The following is an 18732-nucleotide window of genomic DNA, read 5'->3' as shown; positions in this document are numbered from 1 at the left end:
GACGAGGCAGTGTCCAGCGACCCTCATAGGCGCTCGTTCTACGCTTCAAGCAGATGAAGCATATCGCATCCTTCAGAGCGAAATTATTCGAAGAGGTAGACTCGACCAATGAGCAGGCCGGGATCATGGAGAGCTCGCCATGCATGCCTGAAGCGGTTAGTGCAAGGCTTGACCCAGCCGCAATGCTTCGGCACCGACTTTCTTCTCTTTTGACTGACTCCACACGCCAGTAACCGTTTTTGAGGAGCATGGGATCATGTTGCTGTCGTCAGGCAGGCATCCATCTCTGTCGTGCAAGCATTGCAATCGTCGATAACCCTGAAAGGAACCATAGCCTTTACACTGAAAGATGATCGTTTCTGGTTCTTTGGTCAGCCGGTATACCGTTTACAATCCTCGTTGCTTTTAGTAGTCCTAGGTCCCCCCGTTTCCCCGGCTGGTCATGGTATACCGCGGTAAACCGAGCGGAGGGTGTGACACCTGTCGCGCGAGGAAGGTCAAAGTAAGTTCCCGACTTGCGGTCAAGGCTGAGATAGAATAGACCATGCTTTGTGAACATTAGGAATTAGTTTTAGCCCGCACGGCCATCAATGCTGATCATAGACCTGCCTTAGTGTGATGAAACAAGACCGTTCTGTTCACGCTGTGCCAAAGCCCAGCGTACCTGTTCCGGTTACCGGGATCAGCTCTCACTGTGGTTCAAAGATGAGAGCGACGCCACCGTGCACAAATTGAGGGCCTTGCATAAACCGAGTTCGGAGGACTTGACTCCGCAAAGGGCCGTTGTTGCAGTACGACATGCGGTAGCACAGGCATACTATCACCAACACCCGGTCTCCTCGGTACCCGTCTTAAACTTTGCGCTGGACCACATCTTCCAAGCAACCTGTCTGTTTCTCAAGTCATATCCATGGCTTAATGTTTCATGCCTCGTAGAACAAGCCCAAACGCGTACCCTCTCCATAGGTCAGAAAGCCATGATGACGGGGATTGCCTCGGTGGGCCTCGCAAATCTGGCGAACCTGCATAAGTCACAATCCTTCCAACTCACTTCAAGGCGCGAGTACACTACTGCTTTGCAGTTGACGAATGCTGCTCTTCATGATGTTGCAGCAGTGAAAGAGGACACCACACTCACCGCGGTCGCATGCCTTTCGTTGTATGAAGTAAGTCTCCACCCGATGTTGACCTAGCTTGACTAGACGCTAAATCCATAAGATAATCTGCTGCGACAAGGAGGACTCCTTGTTATCTTGGTATGACCATGCTCGGGGCGTCGCGGCTTTGCTCGAACTTCGTGGCGAGGAACAGCTTCACCACGAAACTGGTCAACAAATGTTTCAGGTTCTGAGGAATGAAGTGGTCAGCTCTTCGACTAAACAAAGACGATGAAGCAGTGTATAGCTAATCGGACTATAGCTCATCGGCTGCCTGCAAAAGAGAACGCGAATGCCGCCTGCACTGATTCGGAAACCACATCGATCTGATTGCACTGCCCAGAGTTATTGTGCAGATCGGCTGATTGAGATTGCCGCCGGGTTATGTGAACTTCAAGCTCAAATGAGCGAAGGGATGGTCTCTGACAGCGCAGAAATACTTGCTGTCGCCATGAGACTCGATTTCGATCTAGAGGAGTTTACTCGGGAACTTGCTGCCGAGATGCCTTACATTTTGCGTCTGCGAAATAACCCCCAGTCCCCTCGTGAGACTTTGATGAATGCGGTCAACCATTACAATGGTTATTATCATGTGTACCAGTCTATGTGGATGTGCAACACTTGGAACAACTATCGGTATATCAGGATCCTTGTCAACAGTCTCATCCTGGCACAATTACAACCCTTGGCCTTCCAGTCTGAGCAAGGCTCTAATCCCGATGGCATAAGGGGTCGCTGTTGCTACGTCCGTGCTTTACTGAGACAGTTAGCCGCGGATATCTGCTGCGCGGTCCCGTATAAGTTCGGCTTCGCTGGCGAAGCAGGTACGCAAATACGGGAACCATTGGTGACCAAAGCTGGCACTGGTTTCACTCTACTCCTGCCACTTTACCTGGCTTCAGTGGTCGATGGAGTGTCAGGGCCCGTACACGCGTGGGCCATGAAGTGCCTTGATATCATCGGGCACGAGATGGGGATCCAGACGGCTGTCTCGCTTATGAGTGTGCTGGAGCGAGTGCAGGGTATGACATGGTGGGTCGACCTGTTGGAAGGCGAAGCGAAGACGGATACAACATAGACATGCCCGTGGCAATAGTTCGAGCAGAAAGACCATGTGCTGTGGTGTTGGTGCCTGAGGCATGAATGATACACATCACGTGTCACACTACTGTGTAGCATTTAAAAAGTTCTCTTCCGCGCCGCACGTTAGAACTTTTTTTTTTTTTTTCTTTACACTTATCATACCTCACGAACGCATAATCAACCTACACTCCTATCCCCCATAGGATGGCAGGTCATATTGGCGTACCAGAATGACGTTTTCAACACCGGGCAAAAGTCTTGCTATGGCTTCGTTACCGTGCTGAGTTCCTTCGGGAGCTTCAAGTGCGATGGTGGATGAAGCCACCTGCTGCTCATACATGCCGATGCGAGATTGTATCATATTTAAAATGGAAAAAAAAATGTATCTCGTATTGTAGTCGCGATCATGCGTGCTCCGTCAGGCTAAACAAAGATTTGAAGAGCGTTCAGCGCACAAGGCACGACGAAGTCTCGTAAGTGCAGATCAAGCGACCGCGACTCGAGACTGCGGATTGGTCTTCAGGGATTATTCTGATTGAGTTTCGCGGACGCAGGTTGCTAATTCTTAGCTCAAGTTTAGAACGTGGGCACGGGTGGACGAACACGTCCGAGTGAAAGGAGTTGATCTGGTCTTTGAGACAGTGATTAATGTGCTTGCACTATATCTTGGATATTAATTAGGGAGGATGTCAATAGCGCTGAAAATAGAACGGATTGTGGCCCGGCCTTCAATAACCGGGTCTATTGTTCATTTATTTGGGGGCTGCTTGCCCCTGACTATGATTCTGGACAATGAATGAAGCAAGCAAGTAAGAAAGCAAGCAAGCACTGCATGGATGGATGGATGCATTCTCAGGGCTGCAGCCGCCGCCGCCTTCTTTGACTCCGGATGCAGGACCGACCGGCACTGGTTCCCTTTGGAATCCTTCTTGAGTAAGTAGATGTAGGTTCTGTATATGCTTTCCAATCGGTCAGTCAGTCAGTCAGTCAGTCAGTCAGTAATTTGCATTGTATGTAGCATCTAATCATTGCTGATGATTACGGAAGAGTGCGAGGGAATCGAATCCACCATCCCAACTTTCCTCCCCACATCCGGACCTCCCTCTCTTCTCTCTCTCTCTCTCTCCCCTCCTCCTCCTCTCCCTCAGCTCTTCCGTTATTCATCCCTGTCCACTCCTCTCTTCTTCTTCATACCCCTTCTATCCTTTCCTGATTCCACACTATCTTTTTCCCTCGGTTCGAACGGCTTCACTTCGGCTTAGGTATCGAACACTTGACGTGTAAATATGCTTGATCTCGCCGCCTGAAGATCCCCCCCGAATTCCCCGTTCCGGAAGCTCGGCTCGTGCATCCATTGAGACTTTTATCTCGTCGTCACCCCCCTGTCAAGCTACAATCTTCTACACTTATATTCTTGGCTCCCTAATACTCGGAGCCTACTACTTTACGCGCGCAATACCAGTCGTCGTCCTCCGAGTGTATTGCGATCATGGTTGGAGGCATTAGCAAGCGGCAGCAATACCGCAATGAGCGGGCACTGCAGGACCTCATCCGGTCCGTTCCTGGAAACGACCGATGCGCAGACTGTCAGGCTATGAATCCTGGTGAGTATCCACCATCTGTATATCCTCTATAGAGTGGGAAGCTAATGGATACCGTTGATTTGTAGGCTGGGCTAGTTGGAACGTACGTACTACGATCGAACTCTCCACGCATTCAGGCCACGAAGACAGATCAGGAATACTGACTGGGACGGATACAGATGGGAATCTTTCTTTGTATGCGATGCGCGGCCATACATCGGAAGCTTGGCACGCATATTTCTAAAGTCAAGTCCCTGAGCATGGACTCATGGACGGATGACCAAGTCGATGTGAGTGACCGGCACCCCACCAGCTCAACTTGTCCGTATTGACTTATGCTGGGGATTGCGCTAGAACATGAAATCGCACGGCAACAACATCATGAATAAAATCTTCAATCCGAAGAATGTGAAACCACCGGTTCCGACCGATGTCGACGAGGCTGACTCCTGCATGGAGCGTTTCATCCGCCAAAAATACCAACATCGGTCTCTGGACGAGAATAAACAACATAAGCCCCCTAGTCGTCATGATTCGGGTTATGATAGATCTCCGGAAGGTTCGCCGCCTCCCTTGCCTCCGAAACCCGCCAGGCCGTTTGGCTTCGGCCTTCGTTCGGCCTCATCTGCAACAAACCTCAACCGCATCTCCAACCGCAGCGCCTTCTCTCCACAATCGGACAGGTTCGATTCGCCTTCGCCGGCATTGGGCGTAAGAAAAACCTCGGGGGATGCGTCGTTTGACTCGAAGTTGGCTACCCTGAGGGATATGGGCTTTACAAACGAACGCCGGAACGCCATTGCTCTCCGTGAATTGAATGGGAACCTTGATAAGACCATCGAGACACTGGTGAGGCTAGGGGAGGGCAACGGATCTGCGGTGCGACCGTCTGCGTCGGCTTCTACGCCTTCCGTGGACTCCTCGAAATTCGGCAACCCCTTTGACCAATTGGACTCGCGGCCAGCTGCCCAGCCTAGCAGCAACTTTAACCCCTTTGATGCACAACCACCACAACAACCGCAGCAACAGCAGCAACAGCAACAACAGCAACAATTCCCTCAGTCAGCCTCTATGCAGCCTCTTGAGCAGTCGTTTCAAGGTTTGCAGGTCGCCCAACCTCTATTCCCGCACTCCACAGGAGGCTATCCGTACAGACAGTCCTCACTTCCTCAGCCTCTGTACCAGCAGGCGGCGGTTACGCCCCCTGCAACCTCGACATTGAACCAGAGTGGTTATGTCTCATCCCCGCAGATTTTGGATGGTGGCAACAACCCGTTCTTCCAAACCGGAGCTCAGCCGCAGGCCAGCATGACCGCTTCTGTTGCGAACCCTAACCTCAATGTCGCTCCGAGCAACCCGTTCTTCGGACAGGTTTCATCACAACCAACATCTATGCAGGCGCAAAACCAAGTGTCTTCCGGTCCCTTTGGCCCACCTCGGCATGCGAACACAATGCCTATTATGTCCGCAACCTCGCCTTTTGGCCAGCCGTCGCCGTTCCAGCAGCAGCCGCAGCAGCCGCAGCAGCCGCAGCAACAGCACACGCAGCCTCAACTACAAGTGCCGTCTATGCAAGCCGGCCAGAACACCATGAACCCATACCAGATGATGAATGCACCAGCTGCGCCTCAGAGTACGGGCTATCCTGCTCCATCGCAGTATGGATACCAGATGCCGGCGCAGCATCAGTATGCACAGCCGACCGGCCGTGTTGACAAGAACAGCATCCTTGCACTGTACAATCTCTCTCCCCAGCCTCCTACTATCCCCGAACACCCTCAAGCCCAGCCTCCTGCAGGCATCAACCCAGCCCAGCAAGCACAGGGCTACCCCATGAACCCACCCTCCAACTACGCCAACCCTCAACAACAACAACAACAACAACAACAACCTACCCTCCAGCAGCCCGCCACCGACCCCCAAATTGCCGGAACCCGGAACCCTTTCTTCACCACCGCCCCAGCAGCAGGGGCACCTGCTGCAGCCTACCCAACTGCTACGCCCCAGGCTGTTTACCAGCCCACCGCAGGATTCGGTATGAGCAATAGACCCGCTACGTCAACAGGCGGGTTCCCTCGTGGCCACATGAGCCAGCAGAGCGTGGACATCAATGGCTTCCAGAGCGGCCGACACAGCCCCGACGCATTCGCCAGCCTAAGCGCACGCTACGGGTAGATATTTCACAAGTCGATGATGTCTGGTCCTGCAAACTTCAGTTTCCAGCCTGTATCTTCTTTTAGCGTATATATTACTTTTTTTTTCTTCTTCTTCTATTAACCTGTCTTCGATCAACCCTCGTGGGTCGTTTCTTCTTTCTTTCCTTCTTTCTCTCTTTCTTTTTTGGATGTGTGTATTTGCATCAAGGTGATGTTGCATCATTCATGGCGTTTTGAGGTGACTAGTACGTATGTATGGTGGCTCTGTCGCTGATAGAGAGGTATATATATTTCAAGTAAGGTCAAATTGTTACATAGAGTTGGACCAATAAAAGCTGGATACTTCGAAGTGGTGGTTTATGTGATGGGTGAAGCTTGACTATCCACATCGCCTTGTAGGGGTAAATACTGTAGGTTGAATAGGTACAGTACCACTAACAGCTGGTGAACAGAAAGAACTGACCTATGCTTCGTTGAACCAAGCAGCATATACTGGAGACTAATACATGGTATAAACTTCAAGATAGGACCTGCTATCTAAATCTAACAACAATCAGAAGATCCAAGAATGAAAAACAAGAAAAGAATAAAAAAGAGCAAAAGCCGAACATTCCCAGCCAGCCCAACACCCACCATCCGTATACAAGCTTCCAGTTTCCGACTCTAGCCGCCTTTCACTCGTTCATCACCCACATCACTAGGTGAGATCGTTTAGAAGAATGAGCCCAAGCCACTCGAGCTTCCGCTCGACCCACTGCTACCGCCGCCGAAGAGCGAGCCCAGCCCGCCGAGCCCGGACAACCCGGAAGATCCGGAAGAGGTGGTCGACGACTCCGAGCTGCCGCTGCTGGTGCTTGTTCCACTGCTGATCTGGTTCGATGAGGAGCTGGTGCTTCCCAGCTTCGACTCCAGCCACTTCGAGGCCTCGCCGGTGTTGGCGACGTAGGTGAAGTGGGCGGGGAGGACGAGCAAAGTGCCGTCGCAGACCATGTCGCCCGTGGCACAGTAAATCTTGACCTTGTCCTTGGGGAAATTCTGGATCTGGCCGTGCTCCTGGGCGTTACGGGTGTAGCCGAAGAGGACCACGCCTTTGATCATGTCCTTGACGTTGTCGTTCAGCTCCTTGATCGAGTCGTCCATCACAGCCGTTCCTTGACTATATTGCATTGAGTTAGTACAAGGATTGGGGCCCAATGAAAATTAGATTTGGCTGTTTTACCTATACCCACCAGCCAGGATCTGACTGTTGGGGCACTTGGATGCAGCAAGGTTGAAGAGGGATTTGGCTTCGTTGATGGCTGCTGGGGAGGTGTTGCCGGGCAAGGCGTTGGACGGTAGATCGGCCGTGTAGGCGGGACCGACACCCTGGCAGAGGACCTGGCCGGCCTTGGCCATCTTGAGGTTGTTGCAGACGGCCGGGCCGGTTGAGATACCCTGGTATTTTTTCGTTAGAATCAGGTGGAGGGGAAAGAGAGGTTCACGGGCAGCTTACAAGGAGACCCGGCTCCGTGGATGCTCGCGCGAAAATGAAGATGATGGGCTTGCAGGCCCCGTCACGGAGTTCGTTTCCTGAACTGACTGTAGAGAACATTAGCATGCGCACTTGACGAGAATGAAGTAGTAAAGCCATACATTGGCGGGTTTCAAGGCCCATGGGAGTGGCAGCTGCAAGGCCCATAAAGCCGAGGAAGAACAATGGAAGCTTCATCGTGGGTAGTTGGTGCTGGATTGGGATGCCGTTCGATCACTCAAGCATCACCAGGCAGGCACCACGCGAGCCTATTTATAAAAAAAAAAAAAGGGCATCCCCAGGTCCCATAGCCAGTTCACATGTGGTCGAGGTGCTGCTTCTTCGATTTCCGAGATAAAACGATTTCTTCGGATGTGTGCTTGTTTCAAGCGCATTTCTCGTTTCATACTGTCGCAGACTGTTCAACAGTAGTCTCCAAGAGACCACGGACCACCTCCTTGATACGGTTGTCAACCACGGATTTGTGCTGCCAAAGACCCTGAACGGACCCTGAACGGGTGGCTTGTCCGAGATCGGTGGATGAGGCTATTCGCTCGACGGCCAACGGCGTGTTTCAGCCCAGGAACCACTTTTTGGGTCGGGGGATCTGGATCCGCTGGTGGTAGAAAAGTCCGCCAACCAAGCTACCTCGGTCTGCCAGGCACCGGTGTTTCTCTGGCCATGTGAATGGACGTTTGTTGCCAGAAACAGCCAGAGACTCAAAAATGGGACGAGCGTTCAGGGCCTAGTCGAAAATAGTACGGGGATCGACCCATAACCGGTTGATGGTGGCATGCTGATCAGGAACAGGGCACTTGTTCCAGAATGCATACCCGAAGTAAACCCTTAAAAGCTGATCTATGGTTCGTTAGAGTTCTTCGATCGACTTTTCTTTTTTGTCATGTGTAGACTGGTTAGTTTGAGGTTGATTGCTATGACGTATCGAGAGGTGCAGCAGGGTATCATCTTGATCCCGAGGTACTAGGATAGTCCTTGGAGGTGGTTTCTTGTTGATTATGTCAAGGTCGAATACGAGACACTAAAGAGGTCAGATAGTCAGCATTGTCGGAGGGATTGAGACCATGAGAGAAAGGCAGCTGGCATTGAGAAGTTGGCCGGTTCATAATGGCGGCATGTCCCGTGACCATCCATCAAGCATGCCTGCTGCTGGAGGACGGAAAGCATCATCCCTTCCCGATTAGGCTGACGTTTTCGTAAACGAAGCATACACTCTTGACCATCTCCAATTTTCGAGGCCCTTCAATGGGTGTTCCTTTTGAACTGGGAGATTGATAGTAAAACATTCACACAATCCATGATAGGAAGACCGGAAGCCACATAGTCCCACATCTTCGGTATCGAGACAGTCATCGTGTTGAAACTTTGTGTTGACTAAGGTCGGTGTGTATTTCAATCTATCTTAAAACAAATCCTTGTCAAAGTGTCGAGTTTGTCTCTTGTCAGCATGGAGGGAGATTGCTTGATCTGACTGCTCATCTGGCAATAGCGTAGGCTCCATATATCCTACACCAAACCTGACACAACAATGCCCATCAAGTGCATCTGTGCAAGATTCCTGGTCTCCAGAGATCGTCAACGGCCAGCAAGGCTAGAGCGCCGGGCGAGGCCGGTTCCCAAAGAGAGGAGACAGCGACCACCCGGGCCCCTGGCGCGCAATTCCGCAGAGGAGATGCGTCACAAAGCGCGAAACACAACCCGCGCACACCTGAGGGAACTCCACCGTCGTGTCCAAGCTTCACCATTGAGCTCTTTGTCCGAATCCGACACAAAAGGTTTGGGCATTGATTGCGTCGAGCTCCCTCTCCGCATAGATGGACTCCTACCCGATACGGATGAAGCCATATACTTCGACCCCTGGCCCTTGAGGCGACTCGAGGCTCACCCCGTCGATATGACTGACCCAACTACCCGGGAATCTGCCAGAACTAAGGAGAAGCTCTGGGCGCGCTTCGATCGGAAAGGGACCGATCAAGATGGCTTTCTTAGTGCGGTTCTTGCGGACGAGTTCCTTGAATACATGCGTGTCGGCCCGCTGGGTCGCGATACGTTGGAACAGTTCTCTCTCTGGACTGAGGGGTCAGCTAAGTGTCTACACTCTACGCTGAATGGCTAGCATGCTGATGTATGGGCACTCATAGAAACTTGGAGGAAGGCATGATCCGATCGCGGTACATGGATTTCGGCCTATCAGCCGATCCCGACGCTGGACCGGTGGCTTCGTCCACGCAGACCTTCAGGTTCGAGGAGGTGTGGTGTGCACGCCGGGGATATTCTCAGATTATGCTCATCGTGACACACAAGATTGAACCGGAGGAGAAGTTGCTTCGAACCGAAGTTCTCGCCCTCGTGGGGATTATGAGGACACGGCTAAGTCGAGCAACCTTGAAGGAGCATACTATCATCCCGGTAGGATATTTTACTCGCTCTATGAACTTCGCACAAGCTAAATCACTGTGTGTCAAGATCAATATGATATCTTGCATGAGACAGCGTAAAGCGCGGATCTTGCAGGCACATTTCGATGGCGAAGACTTGGTGATACGCAAGAGCGGCCTTTATGACTTCTCGACACGAGACCTCCGCGAGAAGAACATTCCACTGTTCCTGCTCTATATGGCAAGCAGACCTATTGGGGACACGAAAGCCTACAAGAGACGAATACGTGAAGTGTAGCTATGGACCTATGGGATAGTATTTCATGATATCTAGTCTTGATTTCTTCTTGGAAAGGGCCTATCCCAAAGTCACAATCATCAAATAACATGTAAGAGGATGTAGTTTTGTGCAAGCTGACACCTGAAGCGCAAGTACCAGATGTCGCCTTCACAACTCAGCCAACTTTCACATCCACATTCACCATCAAGTAACACGCTCTAAGCAAAGCTCGCCCTTCAACTCATGTTTCTAACATCCTACCCCCTGATATAAGAAACACATTCATCTCTCTCCATCCTCCCTCTATCTACTATCTTCGCTCTACTATCTTCTCTCTACTATCTTCTCTCTCTACCTCCCATCTCTACTCTGTCTCCCTCTCCCATCCTCAAATCCCATCAATCCATCTACAACCATCCAGCCATCTATCACACACCAACCTAACCCAGAATCCACAACATCCCAACCCAACAAACCACCAAACCAAAGCCTACAACCCTCAAAATCTCAAAGATGCCTATGCAATGGACCTCCGAAGCCGACGCCAAGGTCAGTCCCTTCCCCCCTGCCACCCCGGTATAACGCTCCCACAACCCCAGTGCCGAAGCTAACATCCCCCCCCTCACTGCCCAGCTCTTCGTCGGCGTCCTCAACCAATGCTCCGGCCAAATGAAACTCGACACCAAGCAACTGGCTCAGTACATGGGAGCAGGTACGTCCAACAACAACCTCGTGAACCCGAATGCCCCCGCCCCTTCTTCATCAAATTCAGCCCTTCCCACCCTGAACTTTGATATACCCAAACCTCCCCCGATCCACCAGATAACGCAACCAGAGAACACAGAAACTAACACCAAACAAAAGACTGCACCCCCTGCGCCGTCGAGCAACGCATGGTCAAACTCAAGAAACAAGCTAAAGGCCTGACCATCACCACTACCCCCTCCCCAGCCAAGAAGAAGACCGGCATCGCCGAGGATGTTGCGGCTGAGACTCCGACGAAAGGCAAGCGTAAGGCCGGTGCTGAAGCCGGAGGCGAGGGCGGTGCGAAGAAGTCGTCGAAGAAGAATAAGAAGGTGAAGGGGTTTCCTGTGGATGGGGATGATGATCAGGGTGATGGGGAGGAGGAGGTTGTGTTTAAGCTGGAGAAGGGGAAGGGTGGAGATGGTGTGAAGAAGGAGGGGTTTCTGGGTTTCAAGGCGGAGGCTTGAATAGGGCACCGGGGTTGATTATTCTGGGTTGGGGTTATTTGCTGGTTTGTTTGACTCAGGGGGTGGGATCAGAGTTGGGGGCGTTGTTGGTATGTGCTATGCTTTCGCATATCTTATTTGTTACTGGGGTGCTTGTTGATAAGGATCTGCTGGATTGTGGATTTGGGATTGATATGTGGAATGGATATTCAAAGTTGTCCCTAGTTCAAGCATGCTCAGATGAAAGGTACCTGTGATTATGCCTGTGTATTGCATCTCACGTAGAAGCAGAGCCGCTCAGCCTATCGTACGTTGGAGAAAGTATTCACTTATTAGACAACTGTGCTGGTTTGGGATGTTTTGGATAATCGATATTCCTAATGATAAACTATGGTATAGTATCTCGCCTACTCTATCACTCTCAACGACTCGACAACATGGGCTACCACCCACCCTTGCCAGCATTTCCTGTGCTCTCCTCGATCTTCTTGGGCATGCCTCGCGTCGGCTTGGACTGGGCCGCCTCGTGCTTGCGAAGTTCCTCGGGCACCCGAGAAATAGGCGACTTGATGAGCATCTGCTTGAGGTCATACCTGCACAGAACCACGTTAGCATCCACAATGTTGAAACAAACCGCGAAGAAAAAAAAGCTCGAGATGAAGAGGGAAACAACATACATAACATCAGAATCCTCGTTCCCAAGGAACGTGATGGCCACACCGCTCTTTCCAGCACGACCTGTACGACCGATACGATGCGTGTAGCTCTCGATACTCGTCGCCATGTTGAAGTTGATGACCAGACTGACATCCGGCACATCGATACCTCTACCCGCCAGGTCAGTCGCCACCAGCACATCCGTCGACCCGTTGCGTACGGACGCCAGTGCCGCCTCACGCTGTTCCTGCGTCTTACTACCGTGCAACGTGACAGAAGAAAAGCCCCACTGTTTGATCTCCCGCGCGATGGCATCGCAGTTGCGCTTGATGTTGACGAACACAATGATCGGCGGCCGAAAATCGCCGGACGACAGGATCTCGCCCAGGCGCTTCTTGCGCTTGTCTTCTCCCGCGATCAACTCCACGCGTTGCTCGACCGTGTCGACGGCCTCGCCGGCGCTACCGATGGTCACGATGGCCGGACGGCGAAGGTATTTTCGAGCAATACGTTCAACGGCCGATGGCATAGTGGCCGTGTACATCATTGTTTGACGGTAGCGTTGGAGATGCGATTGTTGGTTCGGATTGATATGGCGGCTCATTGCAATGGAGTTTTCTGCTTCCTCGGTGTCGGGCTTCTCGTTGGTAACAGGTAAGGCATCTAGAATCTTGTTGACGGGTTCTTCGAAACCCAAGTCGATCATTCGATCGGCTTCATCCATAATCACGTAACAACATTGACTGAGGACGAGCATGCGGCGCTCGATACAATCGACCAGACGACCGGGCGTAGCGATGATAATCTCCGCACCGTCACGGAGACTGTAGGCCTGTTCTTCGAACGAATGACCACCGACAATACTGACGACGTTGAACCCGAGCGGTTGAGTGAACTTCTTGGCTTCGATCTCGATCTGTTGCGCCAATTCACGGGTCGGGGCCAGCACAATGGCGTAGGGTCCGTCGTTCTTGCGCCATTCGAATTCGTCGATCCGAGGAAGCTCCGCAATGTAGCAGAGGAGAGGGAGGAGGAAGGCCGCCGTTTTACCGGAACCTGTGACGGCCACACCGATCAGGTCGCGATTCAGCATAGCGATGGGGATGGCGGCGCGCTGAATGGGAGTAGGCTCCTTGTAGCCAACCTGGCCGATAAGTTCCAGTAGACGCGAGGGAAGACCCGACTCATCCCACGAGCGCATCGGGTTCGGCACGCTGCCACCCTTGGTAGCGATGTTGAAGTCTTCCTTGAAGATACGCCAATCACGCTCGCGCATATGTTCGAGTTTCTTCTCGGACCAGTGCTTGTCCAACTGGTTCCGGGTGCTTTCTTCGCGACGACGGCGCTCCATCTCCAGGATTTCGCGCGCGCGAATGCTGCCTGCTTCGCGGTCGCGGTCCTCGAGCGCCCGCGCGTAGGACTTGGTCACGGCGTCAGCAACGTCGTCGCCGAAGCCAGCCAGACGACCGCGGCCGAAGAAGTTGGCTTCGTGCCGGTTTTTGTAGAGCGGGTTGTAGTCGCCGCTGGTGTCCTCCTCGGCGTTCCATTCGAAATTGAACTTGCGGTCCGTCGTGCGCTTGCGTTTCTTCTTCGCGGAGAAGTTGGAGGTTTGGTCGGCACCCATGTACCTTTGCTTGATGAGGGCGGCTTGTGCGGATTGTTCCTCCTCGGCGTCGTCGGCGGCGCTTCGCCTGTGCTTATTGTGTTTACCGGCGCCGCTGGTGAGACCATAACTCATCGATTTGGGAGGGGGAGGAGGTGCGAGATCGGAGTTCTTGTTGTTGCGCATCGCGGCTGGCGCGTTGGGCGCATCGGATGAGTTGCGCATGGCTCGAGGACCGGTGGGAATCGATCGGGAGTTGTCATTCTGGCGCGATTCGGAGGATGTGCTGTCGAGTCCGTTGGAGGATGTTTGATCGGTTTTCGATCTGCGACTGGCTTCGACTTCTTTGTTGCGCTTCTCGATGGCAATCCTTTCTCGTTCCTTCTTGGACAAGAACTTGGGCTGGGGAGGGTTAGCTGTTGTGGCTTGACAGTATGTGATCGGATTGAGGTCTACCTTGGCAGCGGCGGCATCAGCTTCTCGTTTCTTGCGCACCATTTCCTCAACACTCAGCGGCGTCGCAGCTGGTCGCTTCGGGGCCCCCCATCCAGCTTTCTTCTTCTTGAATTCTGGTTCGGGCGGCGGAGCAGGTGGAAGGTCTTCTGGCGGTGGCGGAGGTGCGGACGTGTCTGGAGGCGGCGGAGGTGCGGAGGAGTCCTCTGGAGGAGGCGGCGGGGAAGGAGGACGTTCAAAAGGCTCTGGAGGAGGCATGGGAGGAGGCGCCTCCGAGGAGCCGTTTGTGATTATGCCATCCATGGTGGCTGAGGAATGGATAGTAAGAGGAATGAGAGGAATAAGGCTCGCCGCTGGTAGGCGTTCGATATGACCGGGCTATCAAAGGCGCCGCCGCGGAGTCTAGAGTTTCTACGGAGAAGCAGAGGAGCTAAATACACAATCACGTGCATAGTATAGTATACAGCCACCGAGCATTTTCTAGAGAACTACTAGCAGGCCAGATTCTGCACTCTTACCCAATTTTACATCAGAATATGTATTTCTCTAGCTTCAGCTTCTAGATGCGCTCAATGACTTCCTTGGCTCAAACTATAATGAATCCCTATCGCAGCCTGGTGTCGACCACCATGAGCACGAGTTGCAGTGGTCATATACAAAACATGAAGCATTTCACACAGCCATGAGCACTGATCCGGTCCCAAGACTTAAGTGAAACCAATGCCAGAGGGGCACGGTCTTGTAGCCCCTCAACCTCAAAACCAAGCCACAACCCACACAATCAGAGAAACAATCACAGCCGCTCAACAACCCAGCGCAGCAGACAACCCTCCCGATCCAGACTCTTACAAAAGTCCGCCTCCTCTACAACACATATCACCTTCAGCCTGGAACCTGTCTCAGCGGCAGCCTCCTCCCACAGCCTGGCCAAGGTTTCGGGGGCGTGTAGGAACATGTCCTCGAAGCCATCAATGGCACCGTCCCAGACTCCGGGGGCATGGCTCCCAAAATGAATGCCCGAGACGATGGCGCCCTTTTCCGGCGCCAACAACTGGATCATCCGCTCCGCAGCCTGCAGCTGCTTCTTCCAGCTCCACAGGTGCATGAAGAACCCGGAGTTGATGGCCATGATTTTCTTCGCGAAGAGCCTCATGCTGGGGGTATCCTCGAAGAAATCCTGGACCAGGAACCGGGACTGCAGCGTCGCATCGTCCCGGAAGAGCTGATAGCCTAGATACACGAACTCGGGGACCAAATCCAGCCCGATCAGTCGGTCTCCCGGAGCGCCGTCATAGGCCAGACGCCTGATATCCTGCCCGAGGCCGCAGCCGAGGTCGAGGAATAGGCCCCCGGCCTGGGTGTGGCGGATGATGGCCTCGTAGGCGGGCGAGTGCGTGAGGTCGAATTGCAGGAAGAGGAACTTGGCAAAGCAGGGGTACGCTTTGATGCTCCATCCCTGGTTCGCCTGTGGTTCATTGGGTTTTGGTCAGCCCCTCTGCTGCTGCTACTGCTGCGCTCGGGTTTCTGGACAAGTAAGTGAGGTGAGCGGGGTATACTGACTATGTCTCTGACATGGTTCTCTAGCTCGTCGGCGGATAAATGAACGTATTCTTCTAAGAACTTGCCTGCGCCCTCGTTCAGGAGTCTGCCGAGGTCAACGTGCTCTTTCCATGGAGGAATCGCTTTTTTGCCTGTTGTCATTGTGCTTGATGTTGGATTGTGCGGGAGTAGAGGACCTATGCCGAAAGTGGTTGAAGGATTGTGCAGAAGTGATAGGTCTTGCCAGACTCATAATGACCGGGACTAGTTGATATATGCCTCAACACGGTAGCTTTTATATGGATCCACTTGCTCCACAATAAGCAGAGATCGGTGAAATGCCCAAGATACTGATAAGATGATGTAAACGGGACACAGAAGCGTGGACGCTAAGTTCAAAGTCGCGTTTAACGCACCATGCCAGTCAAAGGGCTTTACCCGCTTCAGGAAACAGTCTCCTGCCATCTCTGAGAGAAATAGAGGAGTGCAAGGTAAGACATACGCTGGGAGTCGCAAAGAAAGAAGAGGAAAACAAGGCAGTTCCCGAGTTTGTATAGAGGATAGAGAATCACATGTAGACAATATAAGAGGGTGATGCGCCGTTATCGTTAATGTCCGGGGTTGGTGGAACCAGACTTGTTGGACAATCGAACTCAATCAACAAAACCCATGGCAATGGCTGTACATCTTTCCCATAGGTCAAGACGCCGTCAATCGGAACTTCACTCGGGGAGATGATGTAGCTGTCCTGACCTGAGGAGTATCTCCCCGAATGATAAGCTAAATCCCATTACTGTACCAAGATTGTTCATCTCTCGGCAATGCAGTTCACAATCCTGGCGAACTGCTTACGACTTTAATCTAACATATCTATAACACCAAGCCTCACTCGAATGTGATTTCCCTACAGAAGTACTGGACTGGGGTTATATCAGTCTACAAGCATCATTTTCCCGCCAAACCATGCCAAAAACCGAGGAACTAACATAATCCCACCCAACCAAAGACTCAATACCCTCACCTCCTCTCCTCATAAACAACCCGGAAATCCCCCAAATGCGCAACATGGCAGTCCCTTGTCTCCTCCAAGAACCGCCTCCCATCCTCCCCGTCCGCAAGCTTCACCTCGAACCTCTCCAACAACTTGGCCAAGACAATCCGCATCTCAATGTACGCCAACCCTTTACCCGCACAGGTATACGCACCTCCCACGAACGGCATGAACGCCGACTTGTTCAGCGTCAATTCCGGCTTCTCATCCGTCCAGCGCTCGGGGATGAAGTCCTCCGGATGGACGTAGTTCCGGGGGTCGCGCTGGACGGGGAGGACGGGGACGCTGATGATCGTGTCGCCGGGGATGAAGACTGAGGTAGGTGACGAGGAAGAAGAAGATGCGGGTAAGGGAATGTGGATGCCTTCGAGGGGCGTTTTCCGGGGGATCTCTCCAGGGACGGGGGGCTGGAGGCGGAGAGATTCATTGATGCAGGCGTTCAGATACGGGAGAGAAGAGATCGAGCGGTAGTACGATGCTTCAGGTTCCGCATTCGACACCTCATCATCCTTTTGGTCATGGCACTGTGCAGCTTCATCGAGCTCCGCTTGGAGTTTGCGCTGAACGGAAGGATTGCGCGCCAGGTGAAAGATCACGGCCGACATGGTGGAGGAAGTTGTGTCTCTGTTTCAGGTCAGGCCACATTAGTCCCGAAGACAGCTTGAGAATATTTCGAAGCAACGTACCCCCCGGCGATAACCATCAACTCCCCTTCACTATACAACGCCGACTCGGACAAATTCACCATCGCCGGCATCATCTTACTCATAGCATCAGCCGTCTCCCGCCCCTGCCCGGGCGTCTTCAGCAGCCGCAACTTCTCGCGGATGCGCGCCTGGATCCACGAGCCATAAGGACGAAGCGGCGAATCCGCGCCCGGCAGGTTGACCAGCAGACTCATCAACCACGGCGCCTGCGAGATGATCCGCTGACCGGCCGTCACATGCTTCACGAAGTGCAGAGCCGGATTGAGCTCCCACTTCTCGATGTTGTTGAACGAGTACCCCCACCCGATGATGCCCATGAGGTCATAACTCAGGAGTTGCATCGTATCCGGACCGGAGAGTGTCTGACCGGTCCGCTGACGCAGCGCATCCAGGAACCGTTGCGTGGTCTGTACAACCACGGGCTGGTAGGACTTGAGCGCTAGAACAAAACATACATATAAGCCCCCATCCTCATGATACCTGTGATGAGAGGGAATTCGACAAACCTCGAATATTGAACGCCTTATCCCAGAGCGCCTTCCTGCGCTTCCCATGTGCGACGGGATTCCGCATATGGAACACCGCATAGTCCTCCGAGAAGTCCCCCGAGGCCTTCAGTCGATCGTACCAGATGGCGCGGGTGCATCGGCTCGAGGGGCCGTAGATCACATCGATCGCGTCGGCGGACAGGACGCTGAGCTCTTGCGGTCCGGTCCGGACGACATCGCCGTACTGCTTGTGGAGATCCCAGATGCGCTCGAAGTCCCGCTCCTTTCCGATATTGCTGTATGCAGCGGCCAGCTTGGAGACTTTCAAGGCCACTGGGCCGGGGAACCGATGGAGACGGTGGAAGAAGGCCCGGTAGATCAGGATGGAGGCGAAGAGGGGCCCGTAGAAGCAGGTGTTCAGCACAGATACCGTAACGAGACCGCGGATCCATGAGCTGATACCCCATGATTCCGGCTGGGTGTTGGCGAGGTTAAACGCTAGGAGGGCAACGTTCACAATCAGATGGGAGAGTAGCCAAGCACGCACCGCCTTGTTGTTGCGTTCTCCGTGCATCCAATAGAGGAGATGAGCACCGACGCCCGCTACGGCAAGGCGAGGGCCATGGTGTTTGGTGAGTTCGAGAACGTCAACTGACAGAGCCATAGTTGGCGTTGGTTAGTCGGTCTTCGGACGACCTACATGCAAAGAAACCAAAAGCCATCATGAGAAGATGCCAGATGGGTAAGAAGGATGCTAAATAATTTATCATGTCGTGCGAGGCTGAATGCGCCATGAAGCACTAACAACCGATTCCGACCCTCCGTGCAACGCTGCAACCTATCGCGAGGATAAGAAAACGAGCTGACTGACAAAACGCC

At 52.9% G+C, this 18732-nt stretch overlaps 8 protein-coding genes across 8 annotated transcripts; 4 read left to right on the top strand and 4 right to left on the bottom strand.

The window, feature by feature from the left end:
• Positions 1 to 442: 442 nt before the first annotated feature.
• On the top strand, positions 443 to 2235 carry BO97DRAFT_468156 (Zn(II)2Cys6 transcription factor; the record flags this gene model as incomplete). Its single annotated transcript, XM_025699715.1, has 4 exons — positions 443 to 502; positions 615 to 1166; positions 1219 to 1362; positions 1420 to 2235. 4 exons carry the CDS (start codon positions 443 to 445, stop codon positions 2233 to 2235), a joined length of 1572 nt encoding a protein of 523 aa, XP_025555199.1.
• A 1381-nt stretch (positions 2236 to 3616) lies between these two features.
• On the top strand, positions 3617 to 6098 carry BO97DRAFT_179638 (putative GTPase activating protein for Arf). Its single transcript, XM_025690373.1, has 4 exons — positions 3617 to 3844; positions 3910 to 3926; positions 4003 to 4113; positions 4178 to 6098. Exons 1-4 carry the CDS (start codon positions 3730 to 3732, stop codon positions 5996 to 5998), a joined length of 2064 nt encoding a protein of 687 aa, XP_025555198.1. The 5' UTR covers positions 3617 to 3729; the 3' UTR covers positions 5999 to 6098.
• Positions 6099 to 6605: 507 nt separating this feature from the next.
• Positions 6606 to 8116, bottom strand: BO97DRAFT_179619 (cutinase family protein). Its single transcript, XM_025690372.1, has 4 exons — positions 7612 to 8116; positions 7472 to 7557; positions 7199 to 7413; positions 6606 to 7135 (listed from the first exon to the last, which is right to left on the bottom strand). The coding sequence occupies exons 1-4, from the start codon at positions 7685 to 7687 to the stop codon at positions 6691 to 6693; spliced, it is 822 nt and encodes a 273-aa protein (XP_025555197.1). The 5' UTR covers positions 7688 to 8116; the 3' UTR covers positions 6606 to 6690.
• A 601-nt stretch (positions 8117 to 8717) lies between these two features.
• Positions 8718 to 10191, top strand: BO97DRAFT_403210 (uncharacterized protein). Its single transcript, XM_025694684.1, has 4 exons — positions 8718 to 8886; positions 8997 to 9586; positions 9649 to 9916; positions 9974 to 10191. Exons 2-4 carry the CDS (start codon positions 9036 to 9038, stop codon positions 10181 to 10183), a joined length of 1029 nt encoding a protein of 342 aa, XP_025555196.1. The 5' UTR covers positions 8718 to 8886; positions 8997 to 9035; the 3' UTR covers positions 10184 to 10191.
• Positions 10192 to 10678: 487 nt separating this feature from the next.
• On the top strand, positions 10679 to 11376 carry BO97DRAFT_459098 (uncharacterized protein; the record flags this gene model as incomplete). The annotated part of the gene is made up of 3 exons (XM_025699267.1): positions 10679 to 10714; positions 10799 to 10877; positions 11030 to 11376. The coding sequence occupies 3 exons, from the start codon at positions 10679 to 10681 to the stop codon at positions 11374 to 11376; spliced, it is 462 nt and encodes a 153-aa protein (XP_025555195.1).
• Positions 11377 to 11652: 276 nt separating this feature from the next.
• prp28 (mRNA splicing protein PRP28) lies at positions 11653 to 14415 on the bottom strand (the record flags this gene model as incomplete). Its single annotated transcript, XM_025700423.1, has 4 exons — positions 14072 to 14415; positions 12033 to 14017; positions 11809 to 11948; positions 11653 to 11657 (listed from the first exon to the last, which is right to left on the bottom strand). Exons 1-4 carry the CDS (start codon positions 14369 to 14371, stop codon positions 11653 to 11655), a joined length of 2430 nt encoding a protein of 809 aa, XP_025555194.1. The 5' UTR covers positions 14372 to 14415.
• A 172-nt stretch (positions 14416 to 14587) lies between these two features.
• BO97DRAFT_459096 (class I SAM-dependent methyltransferase) lies at positions 14588 to 15769 on the bottom strand (the record flags this gene model as incomplete). Its single annotated transcript, XM_025699266.1, has 2 exons — positions 14588 to 15533; positions 15629 to 15769. The coding sequence occupies 2 exons, from the start codon at positions 15767 to 15769 to the stop codon at positions 14862 to 14864; spliced, it is 813 nt and encodes a 270-aa protein (XP_025555193.1). The 3' UTR covers positions 14588 to 14861.
• Positions 15770 to 16529: 760 nt separating this feature from the next.
• Positions 16530 to 18517, bottom strand: BO97DRAFT_383999 (cytochrome P450; the record flags this gene model as incomplete). Its single annotated transcript, XM_025693399.1, has 3 exons — positions 16530 to 17282; positions 17345 to 17804; positions 17872 to 18517. The coding sequence occupies 3 exons, from the start codon at positions 18515 to 18517 to the stop codon at positions 16625 to 16627; spliced, it is 1764 nt and encodes a 587-aa protein (XP_025555192.1). The 3' UTR covers positions 16530 to 16624.
• Positions 18518 to 18732: the final 215 nt, after the last annotated feature.

This window comes from Aspergillus homomorphus, assembly GCF_003184865.1.
Source record: "Aspergillus homomorphus CBS 101889 unplaced genomic scaffold BO97scaffold_4, whole genome shotgun sequence".
Classification (NCBI taxonomy): Eukaryota; Fungi; Ascomycota; class Eurotiomycetes; order Eurotiales; family Aspergillaceae; genus Aspergillus; species Aspergillus homomorphus.
The sequence above is the reverse complement of the archived record's forward strand: the minus strand, read 5'-3'. Positions and strand labels throughout refer to the sequence as shown.